General features: G+C 60.9%; 3 protein-coding genes across 7 annotated transcripts in view; 2 read left to right on the forward strand and 1 right to left on the reverse strand.

Annotated features, from left to right (window-relative positions):
• Positions 1-7,830, reverse strand: part of NF2 (neurofibromin 2) — a 48,525-nt gene extending 40,695 nt beyond the window's left edge. For 4 of the 5 annotated variants that reach the window (XM_032127831.1, XM_032127832.1, XM_032127834.1 and 1 more), the window contains exon 1: positions 7,693-7,806. In XM_032127831.1, coding sequence (XP_031983722.1) covers positions 7,693-7,806 — 114 coding nt within the window. Of the gene's footprint in view, positions 1-7,692 lie in introns of all 5 variants that reach the window. The other variant, XM_032127830.1, reaches the window with a different exon arrangement.
• Positions 7,831-9,028: 1,198 nt separating this feature from the next.
• On the forward strand, positions 9,029-12,635 carry LOC116453223 (pleckstrin homology domain-containing family A member 4-like). Its single transcript, XM_032128405.1, has 9 exons — positions 9,029-9,106; positions 9,718-9,785; positions 10,084-10,188; positions 10,647-10,719; positions 11,301-11,407; positions 11,511-11,614; positions 11,863-12,019; positions 12,246-12,346; positions 12,460-12,635. Exons 2-9 carry the CDS (start codon positions 9,726-9,728, stop codon positions 12,551-12,553), a joined length of 801 nt encoding a protein of 266 aa, XP_031984296.1. The 5' UTR covers positions 9,029-9,106; positions 9,718-9,725; the 3' UTR covers positions 12,554-12,635.
• Positions 12,636-12,786: 151 nt separating this feature from the next.
• NIPSNAP1 (nipsnap homolog 1) lies at positions 12,787-16,309 on the forward strand. The gene is made up of 10 exons (XM_032127860.1): positions 12,787-12,869; positions 14,269-14,396; positions 14,523-14,568; positions 14,844-14,938; positions 15,045-15,115; positions 15,207-15,347; positions 15,491-15,522; positions 15,631-15,725; positions 15,811-15,894; positions 16,002-16,309. Exons 1-10 carry the CDS (start codon positions 12,787-12,789, stop codon positions 16,064-16,066), a joined length of 840 nt encoding a protein of 279 aa, XP_031983751.1. The 3' UTR covers positions 16,067-16,309.
• Positions 16,310-16,333: the final 24 nt, after the last annotated feature.

Here is a 16,333-nt window from a genome sequence, read left to right on the forward strand (position 1 = left end):
GGCCCCGAGGCTGCCAGAGCTCCAGGAGCGTTTGGACAGCGCTGCCAGGGATGCCCAGACTGGGGTTTTTAGGGTGTCTGGGTAGGGCCAGGAGTGGGACTCGATGATCCTTGCAGGTTCCTTCCAACTCAGGATATTCCATGATTCTATAAAATGGGCAGCAAGGGACAAGGGGGTGCAACCATCCTGCATGGAGAGGGTTGAGCAAGGGGTCTACACAGAAAAGAGATTCCCAAAACATTGTCAGGCTGACGCTTTCCTTCCAACAGTGTCAAATGTGGTGAAGGGGAAGCAAGAGGGATGGGTTTAATTTCATATTTAGGTTCCTCACACAAGAGGCTCTCCTGGGACAACAGGGAGCTGCCCAAACTCCAGGGGACAGAACCTGGCTCTGCACAGGGGGAGCAGATGAAGATCTCACCTTCTCCTCATCACAAACACAAACCCCCAGAGCTTCAGCTCTTCCTGGGATCAGGCTGGGCAATAAGGGCACAAACAAGTGAGCAGAGGACACCAAAGCTTAGCTGCTTCCCAGGGAAGCCCATGGCAGCGGTCCCTGCACACCTCACCCACGGGACGAGGTTAATGCTCGACCTTGCAGAAATGACTCACATTTACAGAGGATTTCACCGCACCAATTTACCTGCAAATAACACAGAAAATGGCTTTATGCTTTGCAGATCATTTTATTAGGTGTTAGCTCTGTGCTAGGGATGAGAAGAGAGGCAAGAGCCCCTGTTGTGACACGACAGCCAAAGGATTGCTGGGAAAAGGGGACTGAGCCCCAGGAAAAAGTGCTCAGCTTCCACAGAGTGAAGTTATTCCTGTTTAGAATCAAATTTTAACAAGAGAACATGATACCTCTTCACTGAAACAGGGGTGGCGATGGCAGAAGGGAGAGAGCTGGGCCTGAGCAGAGCAAACCTCCACCAACCACCCAGGAATGAGGAAATGGATACAGGCTGCAGCTATTCCAAAACCCCGTCCCATAGGAGATGCCCACAACAGTCTACAACTGAAATGGAGATGATTTTGAGACTGCAGACCACACTTATTTCTCCTTCTGGACCTGAATGATAACCAGAGTGCCACGGACAACCATTTATTTAGATTTAAAGCCCATTTGGAGCAAACAGGGAATCAAAAATGTAACATTCGTCCATTTTTTTTAAAATAAAGTGATGTCAAATATTTTCAATTGCCACTTACTGAGTCACAAGGCAGGGCTGTAAAAGTTATTTTTATTTACTAATGCTACACGACAACTCGATAATGAGCTTTTAATTAAAACCTATTTCTGTTAACCACCGAGGAGGCCAAAAACGCGCCCAGGCGTGAGGATGCAGATGGTGCAGCCAAGCACGTTCCGTGGTGTCTGCCCGAGACAGAGACGGAGCGGGAACACGGAGAGCAGGCGGCTGTGACCAGACAGAGCCAGGGAGAGGCAGGGGACAACAACTGGTGACAACGTGCCCTCTGCCCCCCTCAGGTGAGACCCCACCTGCAGAGCTGCCTCCAGCTCCAGGGGCCCAGCACAGCAAGGACCTGGAGCTGCTGGAGCCAGTCCAGAGGAGGCCACGGAGATGCTCCAAGGGCTCCCTCTGCTCTGGAGCCAGGCTGGGAGAGCTGAGGGGGTTCACCTAGTTTATGGAGACCTCAGGTGCCTTCCAGCACATTCCTAAGCTGGAGAGGGACGTGGGACAAGGGATGGAGGGTCAGGACAAGGGGGAATGGCTTCCCACTGCCAGAGGGCAGGGATAGATGGGATATTGGGAAGGAATTGTTCCCTGTAAGCACAGATTGAGGCTGTGGCTGCCCCTGGATCCCTGGAAGTGTCCAAGGCCAGGCTGGATGGGGCTTGCAGCAACCTGGGATAGTTGAAGGTGTCCCTGCCTATGGCAGAAGATGGAACTGGATGAGCTTTAAGGCCCCTTCCAATCCAAACCATTCCATGGTTCCATGTTCCAAAGCCTCACCTTGCCCTGTAAGTTGGGCCCACAGAGGTGAAGAGTTACGGGGTCACACAGCAGCTCGGTGCGGAGCAAGAAGCTCCAAGAGGATGAAAGGAGGATGTTGATCCTGCAGGGAGCTCTGTGAAGGATGCACAGAGCTGTAACATCAGCCAGAGCTGTCTGTGTGCTGCACTTACACACCTGCAGTCCAACCCTGCTCCCTGCCCAGGGAAGCGACAGCCCCAAGCCCTTCCTCCATGCAGGAGCTGATTGCTGATGGACACAGGGTGTTTCAGCACCAGCCTGACCTGCTCTGATGAACCCTTACCCACTGCTGAGCTCCAAACACAGACAGCTCACCCGGGCAGGAGAGGGGCAGCCAGCGGTTCACCTTGGAGTGAAGCCAGGTTAAATGCCTCTCTTCCCATTTCAAGGGCTGTGTGATTCCCTACCAGTGCTCCAAGTAAGGAGATTATTCCCAGGGCTGCTTCCCTGTTCAAGTACCTTTAATTTCAAAAACCACCTACTCGAAAGACACTGCCTGTACAAAGAAAAAAAAAAAAAAAAGAGGTATTAAAGAGCATCAAAAGTGGAGTCTACACACCAAAAGAGAAAGATTTACTGTCCCAAATGCCCTCCCTCCTTCCCCTCAGCATCAACACATCTCTGGATTAATTAACAGAGTCTGGGGACTGACAGCAGTTTTGAACAGTCTTTGGAGAGAAGTAACAGAAGTTTCCAACTGGCTTAGAAGAGGCTGTGAGGGGAACAGAGGATGCAGAGAATTTTTCAGGTGCAGGGTGAGGCAGCAAAACCAAAGAGGATCCATGTCCATAAGTTGCGAGCACAGATTAAGGGAATGAACTGCATCAAGCAAGGCACCTCCAAAACATTAACTCCCAAACATCACTGGTGTGAACTAGAAATTCTGAGGTTTTGGGGCATAAACCCCTCCAAGACATGAGTGAGGAAACAGCCCTTACCTGCTGTGTCTCAGATTTAAAGAGAGCAGCACGTGCTCCTGAGTGCTGGCACAGGATCAGGACACACAGGCACATGGAGGAACCAAACACTGACTTGACAGCTGGTATCCCAACAATTTATTGAGGATCATGTTGTAGCTGAGGGGGATTATTTCTCTCAGCTTTTTAAAACAGCTGCTCCTGCACACAGACTGGTCTCTTCCTGTTAAGTCTGTGCCCGCTCGCAGAAGCTTTGCAGCATCAAGAGGTCACTGCCCCTACCAGCACCACGAGCTGCTGCCTGAAACTGGGAATGTATGGATTTTTATAAACGCCCTTCCAAGTATCCTGCAATGCAGAAAGAAGCTGAGGGCACTCTGCTCCCTGATTTCCTCCTCCTGCTTTTTTATTTTGGTGCAGTGACTGGACAGAGCTCAAAACCCAGCTCGGATTTACTGCACCAGCTCTTCCTCAAAAACTCATTTCCACCCAGATTTCCACCACCAAATCCTCAGTTGTTCCTGTTCCAGAGGATAAGCTTTGCAGCTCAGCTACTCAACTCCCTGTGTCTGGTGACAAAGGGACAGCACTCGGTCGCACGTGCCCGAAATCAGGACTCTTCTACTTACAAGGGCTTTACATCCAACCTCATCCAACTGGCTCTGCACCGAGTGGGGCACTGGGCTAAAATAAAGATCCCTTCCAACCAGGATTATCCTCTGGACAGAGAGGAACAGCTTAAGCACTGAAGCAATAATGGAATGCATGTTTAGACCAGCAAACACATCAGCACAAACCTGCCTCTTCTCACTGCTTGAACACTTAAGCTGTTTCTCCAGGCTGGCTGTAAAGCTTTCCCAACTCATTTTTAAGACGCCAAAGGATTAAGGTTGGGAAGCAGCTGGGCAGCAAGCTGCACCTTGATGGAGTGACCATCCCTGCAGGATTCAAGCCCAAGATCACAAACACAACAGAAAAGGATAAAGAAAAAACACACCCTTTGGAAAACAGGCCGTGGCTCTGAGGTGGAGAGATGATAATGGGACTGAGCACTCCAAGAGGAAGAAATTGGCAAAGACACCCACGAGGCCAAAGGAAAGATGGGTGGGTTCTCCCATCAGCCAGGGAACTTGGTCCTTAGAGGGGAAAAACTGCACATGGGACAGGGTGAGACCAACCTGACACCAGCTGCACCACACCTTTGCCATCCCACTCGAGGGACGGGATAAACAGTGCTTTGGATGCGGACTCAAAAATACCCTGGGGTTTTCATTATTGAATGGATCAGGGAATGGTTTGGGTGGGAAGGAACCTTAAAGTCCATCTTGTTCCACCCCTGCCATGGGCAGGGACACCTCCCACTGTCCCAGGCTGCTCCAAGCCCCAATGTCCAGCCTGGCCTTGGACACTGCCAGGGATCCAGGGGCAGCCACAGCTTTTCTGGGCACCCTGTGCCAGGGCCTGCCCACCCTCACAGGAAAGAGGCTTCCATATGGCTGAGGTTCTCAGGAAGGTGAGGCAGCTGGGGTTGCTTTAGCACAGGGATTGAAGAGCTATGCAAATGTCTACCCTTCCTCCAGATGTTATCAATTAATTAGGTACAGCTCAAACCTCTGTGATGGAAGTAACAAAAGGAAGACACTCACTTCGTGCCTCCAAGATTTCCCCAAACAAATTTTAAGTCTTTAAAGTGAAACCCTGACCGTGATTATTAATCTCCATCACCATGTTAGAAAGACTAAGATTTCATTTCTAGGAATTATTTTAGATTTAGGCTCAATTTAGAGCCATCAACTGCAGAATAAACAGATGCAAAGCAGGTTTAATCCCTTAAAATGCATGGCTGGGGATTTCTAGGGAGCAGACTGAAAAATTAACACTGAGAAAGAAGGTGAGTCAGCTGGGTCACAGAATCATGGAATGTCCTGAGCTGGAAGGAATCCCCAGGGATCATGGAAGATCAGCTCCAGACATCCAACAGATCAGCAGCTCTCTGTCCCTGTCAGCAGCAGGTGCCACTCACAGGCCACAAAAACACATCTCAAGAGCCCCCAAACTGCAGGATTCCCACTGCGCGTCCTTCCACTGATCCTCTCAAGTGTTTGGGAAGCAGATTTCCCTCTCCCAACCTCCTGCTGGGGTCAGCAGCTCTCCATCCTGCTCAAAGACACCTCAAGGCACACAGATACTTGGCTCAACAGTGCTGCTCACTCTTCTCCCGGCACAGCTTGGGATAGGGGCCTGATTCCTCCAGGGAGGAGCACATCTTTCCCAAAAATCAACTCTCCTACCTCACCGACTTTCAGGAGTGTGCAAACTCCACTCCACGCTCCAGGTCTCACTGTGGGTGTGGAGCAAGCCAAACCCTTCCCTGGGCCACCTTCCCAATCCCAGAGACTCGAGGTGTGTCTGATCCATCTGATCCACCCAGTGGATGTTTCTGCAGAGTCCGCAAAACAAGGAGCCTCCCAAGGACAACACAAAAACAGGGACAGAGACCCAGCCAGGCAGCTGGACTGCTCAGATAGAGCCTGGATAAAACTCACACCTCAAGCTGGGCTGCCCTGGGCTTGGAGCAAGCCCAGGAGGCCACAGAGCTGCTCCAAGGGCTCCCTCTGCTCTGGAGCCAGGCTGGGAGAGCTGGGGGTCTCACCTGGAGAGGAGAAGGCTCCAGGGAGACCTCAGAGCCCCTTCCAGGGCCTAAAGGGGCTCCAGGAGAGCTGGAGAGGGACTGGGGACAAGGACCTGGAGGGATAGGACACAGGGAATGGCTTCCCAGTGCCAGAGGGCACAGATAGGTGGGATATTGGGAAGGAATTTTTCCCTGGGAGGGTGGGGAGGGGCTGGGATGGAATTCCCAGAGAAGCTGTGGCTGCCCCTGGATCCCTGGCAGTGTCCAAGGCCAGGTTGGATGGGGCTTGGAGCAAGCTGGGACAGTGGAAGGTGTCCCTGCCATGGCAGGGGGCAGAACAAGATGAGCTTTAAGGTCCCTTCCCACCTGACCCATTCCATGATTCTATGAAAACTCACTCCTCACCTGCAAGGTGTGAAACATCACCCACCTGCATCCGACCACTTCCCTCCCTCCTGCTCCAACACTCCGTGCTGAAGGATGAGGCCTGAATTCCCTCTGCATCCCTCCAGCACCAGCCCCATCACGGCCCAGGAGCCCTCGGCAGGGCCACACTTGCAGCAGCTCCTGAGCTCCCTGCAGCTGCAGAAGTCTATCTGCAGCAACAAGTTCTTTTGGCAGGAACCTCCCCCAGAAAACTCAATTGATGATGCTCAAGTCCCACAGCCAAATCCCATGGGAGCGCTGCCTCACCACTGCACAAAGCCCCTGATCCCAAGGGGAAATGACACGCGGCCACACCACTGAAATGAGTAATTATTTACTTTCCAGCCCCAGTTATTGCTGCAGCCTCGGGAAAGCACGAAAAACAGAGCCAGGACACTTGTGCTCTGCTGGAAGTGGGAAGCTCACATGGCTGTCTAGAGCAAATCCTGAATCCCTAGGAAAAGCAGGAAGTTCTTCAGGGCTGACAAGAGATTTCCAGAGCAAGGGAATTGGTGATGACAAACACCCCTTGGCTGATGGGTGCTGGGATTCCGTCAGGGTTTGGGTCAGGCTAATGAAATATAAACTATTAAATGAAGAGGTTGAAGTGGGGAGAGATGGTTTCAATGCCTGTGTGGCCAATCCCTCTGGATCAGCTGAAAAAGCAGGAAAAGCAGAGCAGATCCCGGGGTTTGGCAGTAACACCCTGGGAGAATGCTTTACAAGTTCCAAGGGCCCAAAAAAGGGAAATTAGCAGAGAAAAGCCAGACCCAACCCCCTGGAGCATCCCTCAGCATCATGGTGAGCTAAGAAGTTAGGAAAATGCCAAAATTCTGTCCTCGGGTGTTTGCAGAGCACTTGGGAGTTGGATTCCTGTGGATTCAAGCCTTGACACTGAGATTCCTCGAGCCCTGTGACAGCCACTGTGTAGTGGTGGCTTGGGCTGCGATGGCAGGACAGCACTGGATTAGAGCCCAAATGAAGCTGGATTGTAATGAGAATAAAGCTGAATTATAACCAGGATCAAGATGAATTATAGCCAGAGTAACTCTGGATTATAGTCAAAGTACAGGCTGAATTCTAACCAGAATAATGCCAAATTATACGCAGAATGCAGCCAAATTATAACCAGAATGAAGCCAAATAACACCTGGAGTAAAGATGAATTATTGCCAGAATAAAGCTGAATTATAACCAAAATATAAACTGAATTACAACCAGAATGCCAAATTACACCCAGGATAAAGCCAAATTAGACCCAGAAAAAAAACCAAAACTATTTATGACCAAAACAATGCTGAATTACACACATAATAAGGATGAATTACAACCAAAATAAAGCCAAACTATAACCAGGATACAACTGAATTACACCCACAATAACACTGAATTACAACCACAATAAAGCCAAGTTATGACCAAAATAAAGCCGAATTATAACCAAAGAAAAGGTGAACTACAACCGAAGTAAAGACGAATTACAACCAGAATAATGTCCAATTACAACCAAAATCACGCCGGATCACATCAGGATAACGCTGACTTATAACCAAAACAAGGCTGGGCCGCTGCTGGCCCAGGGCAGGCCCCGGGAACCGGCGGAGGGTCAGGAGGGACGGGGAGGGGGGGCCCGGGCCGCCTCAGGGGGTGTGGGGGTGTTTGGGGGGGCCCGTCCCCCCTCAGCGGGACCCCCGTGCCCCGCGCCCGCGCGGGCCGTCACCTCGCAGCTGAACTCCATCTCGGCGTCCATGGTGGCGATGCGCACGGTGAAGGTCTTGGGCTGCTTGCGCTTGAGGGAGCTGAAGCTCATGCGGGACGCGATGGCCCCGGCCATGGCGGCGCGGCGCGGTCAGCGCGGCGGCGGCGCCATGGCGGCCCGGCTCCGCCCCCCCGCCACGCTATTGGCCCCGCCGCGCGGTGCGCCCGCCCCCGCCGCGCCGTGTAGCCAATAGAAAGGGCAAGACTGGAGAGGCGGGAGTAGAAGCAACTGTGATTGGGTAAAACGGACGCCGCTCAATGAAAGGGGCGGGGCGGGGCGGGGCCATTACGGGAGGTGTGAGGAAGCGCTGGGACGTGGAGATGTCGCCCCCTGGTGGCGGGCGGAGCGCGCTGCAGGCGCGGGCGTGGGAGGGGGCGGGCACCGGGACCCGGCGCGGGGGGACACGGGGACACCGGGACACAGGAACATGGGGACACGGGGCCACCGGGACACGGGGCCACCGGGACACGGGGACACGGGGACACGGGGACACGGGAACACGGGGACACCGGGACACGGGGCCACCGGGACACGGGGACCAGGGCCCACGGGGACACGGGGACACGGGTACACGGGGACACGGGAGGGTGGCAGGGGACCCTGGCGTGTGCGGGGCCCGTGAGGTGTCAGTGGTCCGCGGAGTGCCCGGGATCCAGGGATGTCCGGCGTCTCTGGGCGGTCTGTGGTGAGTCCGGGGTCTCTGGAGGGTCAGTGGGGTGTTCGGGATCCGCGGGGTCACCCGGAGTGTCCAGGGTCTGTGGGGAGTCCGGGGTCCCCGGGATGTCTGGGGCCCATGAAGTGTCAGGAGTCCGAGGAGTGTCCGGGGTCCTGGGGTGTCCGAGGTCCGTAGGGTGCCAAGGATTCCTGGGGTGCCCGGAGTCCGTGGCTGTCAGTGGTCCGTGGGGGTGTCAGGGGTCTGGGGGTGTCCGGAGGTGTCCGGAGGTGTCCAGAGTCCGTGGGGTATAAGGGGTCCTCGGGGTGTCAGGGATCCCTGAGATGAGCGGGGTTTGTGGGTCCGTGAGGTCCTTGAGGTGTCTCCGCTGCCCCCGTTGTCCCCGCGGCCGCGGGGTGACCCCGTGTCACGGGTGTCCCCAGGGCCGAGGGTGTCCCCGCACACCGGGGTTCCCTGGGTGACGCGGGACGCGGGGGGCTGCCCCTCGGTGGTTGCCAGGGCGAGGGGGCCCACGCGGTCCCGGGGGGACCCGGGTGTCCGGGCTCGTGGGTGGGAGCAGAGCCTGGGACCAGTGCCCGGCGCGGGCGGGGACACGGGGCAGGACCGGGACTGGGACTGCGGCTGGGACCAGCGCGGGGCAACGGGACGGGACTGGCACCAATACCGGGACACGGGACAGGGCTGGGAGCAGAACCAGCTGCGGTAATGGAACTGGGACCGGCGCTGGGATGATGGGACGGTGACAGGGACCCGTCACCAGGGCAAGGGGAGGGACTGCGACCCCCATCGGTGTGGGATAACGGGCTGGGAATGGGACAGAAACTGGGACCCGCTCAGAGTTAGTGGGACGGAAGCCGAATCCAGCACGGGGATAATGGGACGGGACTGGGATCAGTTCAGGGTTACTAGGACGGGAGCTGGGACCAATTTATGGATACTGGGACGGGAACTGGGACCAGCACGGGGATGACGGCGTGGGAATTGGGACGGAGGGGTTCAGGGATACTGGGACGGAAAATGGACCTTCACGGGGATAACGAGACGGGAACTGGGATCAGCATGGAGTAACGGGACGGGAACTGGAACCAGTTCGGGGTTACTGGGACGGGAACTGGGACCAGCACGGGGGAACGAGGCCGACCCGAACCGGGCAGGAGTAAGAGGGGGAAGGGACCAGCGGGAGCTGAGAAGCTCCTCCGACACCCCCGAGGGGGACCCGGGCGTCCAGGAGCGGCCCCCGCCTCCGCAGCGGGAAGAACGGGGCCTCTGTCCCCGCGGGGACAATGGGAACATTGACGGGGACCCCCCCGCAGGACTCCCCATGGCAGAAAGCGACGACCCCGCCCGCCGGGACCCCGCCCCCGCCGGCCCCCGCAGCCAGGTGGGCGAAAGGGGTGGGGGACATGAGGGGGGAAACTGGGGAACCACGGGGGGGTTTGGGGGGGTTGTAGGGGTTGGGAGGGGTTCTTGGGGAGCCCTGGGCACCCACGGGAACTCGAGGGGGGCACGTGGAGCACTGGGGGGTTTGGGGAGCCCAAGGCTCCATAGGGACTTATGGGGCACAAGGGGGGAGCCCTGGGCAGCTGGGGGGGCATTGTGGGGTACAAAGATAAATTGGGGTAGGGGGGCGCTGGGGGGGCCTTCCTTGGCCTCCTGCCATGGGTGACCCCCCTGCCCAGCCCTGCCGGCCCGTGCCGAGGGTCCACGCCTTTGGAAAGGGGGAGCAGGCGCTGCGGAGAGACCCCCGCACCCCCCCCGCCATGCAGGGCTGGCTGCACAAGCAGGTGAGGCGGGGGGCGCGGGGAGGGCTGGGGAGGGAATTCAGGGCGTGTACGGGGTTTGAGGTGGGGAGTTCCGGGGGGCTTGTGGGATTTGGGGGTACCTGGGGTGGTGGGGAGGAGCGGGAGGGTGTACAGGGTTGGGGGGGTTTAGAGTGTCAGGGGGTCCTGGGGGTGGATATGGGTCTTGGGGGGGGTCAGAGGGGGTTGGGGGGATCTGAGGTGGTGAGGGAGGGTTATGGGGTTTGGGGGGTTTGGGGATGTCGGAGACACTTGGTCAGACTGGGCAGTGTGGGGTGGTTATGGGGTCTCGGATGGAAGAGGGTGCGGGGGGGATTATGGGGTTTGGGGGTCTGGCATGGCAGGGAGTCCCGGGGGGATCAGAAGGGATTGAGGGTCCCGGGGGAGGGTGATGGGCTGCGGGGGCTCAGCCCCTGTCCCCCTTCCCCCTCCCCGCCTCTCAGGACAGCTCGGGGCTGCGGCTCTGGAAGCGCCGCTGGTTTGTACTGGTGGATCTCTGCCTCTACTACTACCGGGGTGAGGGGGGCCGAGGGGCTCTGGAGACACCCGGAGGGCGTGGGGACCTGGGGGTGAGGGGGGTCTTGGGTGACCTGGGGTCCCTGGCGGGTCAGCGATCCCCGGGGTGTCCCTGACTCATTGGGGATTCCCGAGGGGCTCAGGGTTCCTGGGATGTTGGGCAGTCCTTGGAGGACCAGGAATCCTGGGGGATTGGGGGGTCCCTGGGGTGTTGGAGGTCCCTAGGGAGGTCAGGGATTCCAGTGGGATCTAGGATCGCTGGGGCATTTGGGGGTGTCTGGGGGAGTCAGGGATCCCCCGGGAACTGGGGTCTCTGGAGCATTGGGAATTCTGGGGGATTGGGGGAGTCTCTGGCTGGATCAGGGATCCCGCCAGGATCGGGGGTCCCTGGGCCACTGGAGGTCCCTGGGGGCTTGAAGAGATCCTTGGTGGGGTTCCCAGTTCTGGAGGGCTCCGGGAGGCTTGGGGGCACCCGGTGGGACTCAGAGCAGCTCCCCGGCCTCTCCCTGATGGTACTGGAGAGATCGGGGTGCAGAGGGGGGTTCTGGTGCCCCCACTGTGACCCCTCCTCTGTCCCCCAGACAGCAGCGAGCAGCAAGTGCGGGGCGGCCTCCCCCTGCCCGGCTACGAGATCCGCGTCCTGCCCCCCGCCCCCCGCGCCCCCCGAGCCCCCCAGTTCCTCTTCACGGTCAGCCCCGGCCCCCTGGGTGCCGGGATCCGGGGGTGCCCTGGGTGGGGAGCATGGGACCCGGATACCTGAGCCCCGCCTACCAAGGATCCCCCATTCCCAGGCTGAACATCCCGGGATGCGAACCTACTGCCTGGGGGCTGAGACCCCCGAGGAGCTGCACGCCTGGGTCTGCGCCCTGCGCCGGGGGGCATCGGCCCTGCCCGGGTGAGCGGGGCACGGGGGGCACCGGGGGGCGTCGGGATCACTGGCCCTGCCCGGGTGAGCGGGGCACGGGGGGCCTGGGTCCATGGCGGGGGGCACAGGGGGCCAGGGTACTGAGGAGTTTGGGGGATCCCAGGCTGCAGGAGGAGGTTGGAGGCTTTGTGAGGGTCAGAGAGGGTTTGAGGAATCTGGGGTGGGGGTCACTTGGGGGCAGTTAACCCTTTAACTCCTGTTTTCTCCCCCCTTCCCAGCTCCCCCCGCTCCCTCTCCCTGCAGACACCCCGGGAAGTCCGGAGCACAGGTCCCGCCTCGCCCCCATTGCCCACACACTCCCCGGGTCGGGGGCTGGGGAGCCCACCCTTGCCCCCTCCTCGCTGCCCCCCAGAGCCTCCACTGCCCCCCGGCGAGGTGAGATCTGGGGAGGGGGGGGCATTGGGACTTGTTCTGGGCGGGGGGAATAGAGGGGAGGCAAGTACTGGGGTGATTGTGGCGCAGATCTGTGGGGTGGGAGGGGGTTATGGGGCAAAATGGGGGGGCTATGGGGCAGAGGGAGGGGGCTCTGGGCAGAGAGGGGGGTCTGGGGCAGGAGCGGCTCTGGGGACGCCGGAGCAGCGCTCCCTGTGCCTTTCCTCAGGTGCCCCAAGCCCAGGAGGAGCCCCCGACGCGGGGGTGTCCCCCCAGGACCGGGAACACGGGGGGGGGGGCCACGGGGACGCCCCGAGCCCGCGCCCGCAGGTGAGACCCGGCCACGCCCCCTCGGCCACGCCCCCCCTCTGCCACGCCCCCTCGGCCACGCCCCCTCGGCCACGCCCCCATCGGCCACGCCCGTTCTGACCCCGCCTCCCCAGGGCGGAACTCGCAGAAGCCCCGCCCCCCCGGGGCAGCGCCGGAGCGAGACATCGGGACCAATCAGCCACCGGCTTCTCCAACTGCCTCTTCTGATTGGCTGCCGAGCGCCGCCGGACCCGCGGGCACCGCCCCCGCGCCGGCATCCAATGACGCGTCGCGGCGGCGGCGGGCGGGGGCGGGGGGGCGTGGCTGGGCGCGCGAAGGCGCGGCCGGGCGGCCAATCAGGATCACGCTGCTGCAGGCCAGCTTCTGAGGGGGCGGGGCCGGGCCGAGGGGGCGGGGCCCGGTGGGCACGCGCCGCGCGCGGCCCCGCCCCGGTGCGGAAGATGGCGGCGGGAGCGCGCGGCGGGAGCGCGGCGCTGCGGCGGCTGCGGGGCGGGGGCGCGGGCGCGGCCCCGCGGGGCGCGCGGTGAGTGGGGGCCCCCCGGGCGGGGACCCCTGGACCCCCCGCCCTGAGAGCCCCCGCGGCATCCCCGGAACCCTCATCCTCCCCCGGACTCTGCGTCCACCCCGCTCCCCGCATCTCCCCCGGCGGGGACACCCCGCATCCTCCCGCCCTGGACTCTGCATCTCCCCAGGACCCCGCATCCCTCCTGCTCCCCGCATGCCCCCCGGTTGAGACCCCACCTCTGAGGCCTTGAGGCCCAGATCTCCCCCGCTCTTCGCATCCTCCCGCACCCCGCTCCCCTGAGCCCTCCGATCCCCACCCCCCCGGACCCCGCATTCCCCCCGGGCTCTGCATCCCTTCCGGATCCTGCATTCCCCCGGCCCGGGATACCCGTATCCCCGCCTCTGAGACCCCTGATCCCTACCCTTGCCCCCGCATCCCCCCCGCTTCCCGCAGCGCCCCGGGAGGGGACCCCCGCACCCCGCTCCCCTGATCCTCCCCCTGGACCCTGCATCCTTCCCGGACTCCGGGCCCTGCATCCCCCCGGGTCGGGACACCCACACCCCGCTACCCTGATCCCCTCCTGGACCCCTCACCCCCTCCGGACCCTGCATCCCCCCCCCGCTCCCCGCATCCCCCCGGGCGAAGACCCCGCAACCCCGTCCTTGAGCCCCCTGAGCCCTCCCCGGACCCCGCGGCCCTCCCGGACCCCGCGGCCCTCCCGGACCCCGCGGGCGGCCCCCGGAGTGGCCCCACGGTCGTTGCCTCACTGGGGACAAAGGTCCGGCCGCAGCTCGGACCCGGGGCCGAGGGGCCCCGTTCCCCCCCCGCCACTACCCTGGGGAGGACCCGACCTTCGCCGGGGCACCGGAGCCACCCCTGGGGCTGATGGGGGACCCCGGGCGACAGGCTGAGGGGCTGCTCCCGTCGCCCCATGTCCCCTTGTCCCCTTGCCCACGGAGGGGTCACCACCACTGGAGCAGCCCCTGGGTAAAGGGGATCCTATGGATGCCCCCATTGCCCCATGTCCCCTTGCCCATGGAGGGGTCACTGCCACTGGAGTGGCCCTTGGGGCTGAGGGGGCTCCCATGGGGCTGCCCCCCGTGTCCCACACCCCCACAGCAGCGCCCTTGCTCTGTTGGGGCAGCATGGCCAAAATCCCTCTGGATTCTGGGATCCATCTGGATTCAGGGGGACAGACTGGCACTGGGGACAGACCCACGCTAGAACTGGGACAGGGCTCCCAGTATGAACTGAGCAGAAGCCGGTGAAGTCCCAGGGCCCCCCGGAAGCCGGACAACGGAGGCAGCTGCCCGCAGGACTGGCAGTGAGGCCTCTGGATCCCATTTTGCTGTCCAGCTGGTTATTCCTGGTCATTCCCGGTCATTCCCGGTGTCTCCCCTGCCCTGCTGTGCCGCAGGGGGTACTCCAGGGATGCCGAGGGCAGCTGGTTCCGCTCCCTCTTCGTGCACAAGGTGGATCCGCGCAAGGACGCGCATTCCAACCTCCTCTCCAAGAAGGAGACCAGCAACCTCTACAAGATCCAGTGTGAGTGCTCCTGCCGGGAAGAAGGCGGGCACCCCGCTCTGCTGCCCCTCCTCACCCACTGGGACCCCCATTCCTGGATCCTTCCCCTTCCTTCCCCCCTTCCCAGCCCCTCTCCTGTCCCTGCAGTTCACAACGTGAAGCCGGAGTGCCTGGAAGCCTACAACAAGCTGACGTGAGCACACTGAGGGGGCTTCCCAGCATCCCAGCGGGATGTTGGGGTGCTGCTCTGGAGTGAGAGGGGTGGGAGGGCTCGTGCAGGGCTCCTGGGGCTCCTGGGTGGGTCCGTGTCCCTGTGCCGTGCCTCAGTTTCCCTCGCTGTGAAATGGATGCAGCCCCAAAGCTGCTCCAGATCCTGTTTGGGCAAACCCTGGGAGGGCAAAGAGGGGCACTGGGAGGGTTTTGGGGTGCTGCCCCCCCACCCCACTGCCCCCCTCTGTGCCCCCACAGAGAGGAGGTGCTGCCCAAGCTCCACTCGGACCCCGACTACCCCTGTGACCTGGTGGGCAACTGGAACACGTGGTATGGCGAGCAGGACCAGGCAGGTGAGGGCAGGTGGCAGATCCCGTTGCCTCCACTTCCGAAGGCAGAGATGTTGGTAGGATTTTGGGGTGCTGCTCCCCTTCCCCACCCCCAAAACCCTCTTTGCAGTGCACCTGTGGCGCTTCTCGGGCGGGTACCCGGCGCTCATGGACTGCATGAGCAAGCTCCGGCAGAACAAGGTACCACCGGGGTGGGGGCGAGACCCCTGTGCCCAACACCCCTGGCCCGCGTCGCCCCCACCCCGAAACCCCCGGCTGGGGCTGTCCCCAGGAGTACCTGGACTTCCGCAAGGAGAGGAGCCGGATGCTGCTGTCCCGCAGGAACCAGCTGCTCCTGGAATTCAGCTTCTGGAACGAGCCCCAGCCCCGGCAGGGACCAAACATCTACGAGCTGAGGACCTACAAGCTGAAGGTGGGGGTCACCCCGTGCCTCAGGGAGGGGTCTTCAGGCTGATATACCCCAGGTTTTGGGGGGCAGCCCCCCAAATTCCTCCCTCCTGGATGAAGAAACCCCAAGCAGGGGAGTTCTGATTGGTTTTCCTCCCTTGTTTCCAGCCAGGGACCATGATCGAATGGGGCAACAACTGGTAAGCCACTGGTTTCCCAGCATGGAGGGATCCAAGGTGGGAAAAGCTCCCTCTGGAGAAGGGGGAACCCTTGGGGCAGCCCCTCCATGTGTCCCCTGCTTTGTGCAGGGCTCGGGCCATTAAATACCGCCAGGAGAACCAGGAGGCAGTCGGGGGGTTCTTCTCCCAGATCGGGGAGCTCTACGTGGTGCATCACCTCTGGGGTAAGGGGGTGTCACCCCCGGGGCACCCCCAGCCTGGAGGCTGGGCTGGGGGGCTCAGGGTGCCAGCCCCGTCCTCTCCCCACAGCCTACAGGGATCTGCAGTCCCGGGAGGAGACGAGGAACGCGGCCTGGAGGAAGAGGGGCTGGGATGAGAACGTTTATTACACTGGTGAGCGGGACCCCCACCCGCTTTGGGGACCCCCTGCCCGTGCTGGGTACCCCATCCCACTGTGGGGACCTCCTGCCCTCACCTCTCTCTCTCCTTTCCTTCCCCAGTCCCGCTGATCCGGACCATGGAATCACGGATCATGATTCCCCTGAAGATCTCCCCCCTGCAGTGACTGGGGGGCCGTGCCAGGGCTGTGTCCCTGCACCCGCAGGGGCTCCCTGCCTGTGCCCTGGCCCTGCTGGGAAAGGCCTGGGAGGGGTTCTGCTCCCCCCCAGCTCTCCCCCCCAGCCCATTTTGGGGTGCCCTGGAGGGGATGAGAGCGGGGAGGGGAAGGTGGGAGCCCCCCATCCTGTGGTGGGTGCCCAGGATGGTGCTGCCGGGGGGGCTGGGCAGGCTGCAGAGGTGGGGGGGGGGGCTTAATTGCTCCTGATGAGCCCAG

Source organism: Corvus moneduloides, chromosome 18, assembly GCF_009650955.1.
Source record: "Corvus moneduloides isolate bCorMon1 chromosome 18, bCorMon1.pri, whole genome shotgun sequence".
Classification (NCBI taxonomy): domain Eukaryota; kingdom Metazoa; phylum Chordata; class Aves; order Passeriformes; family Corvidae; genus Corvus; species Corvus moneduloides.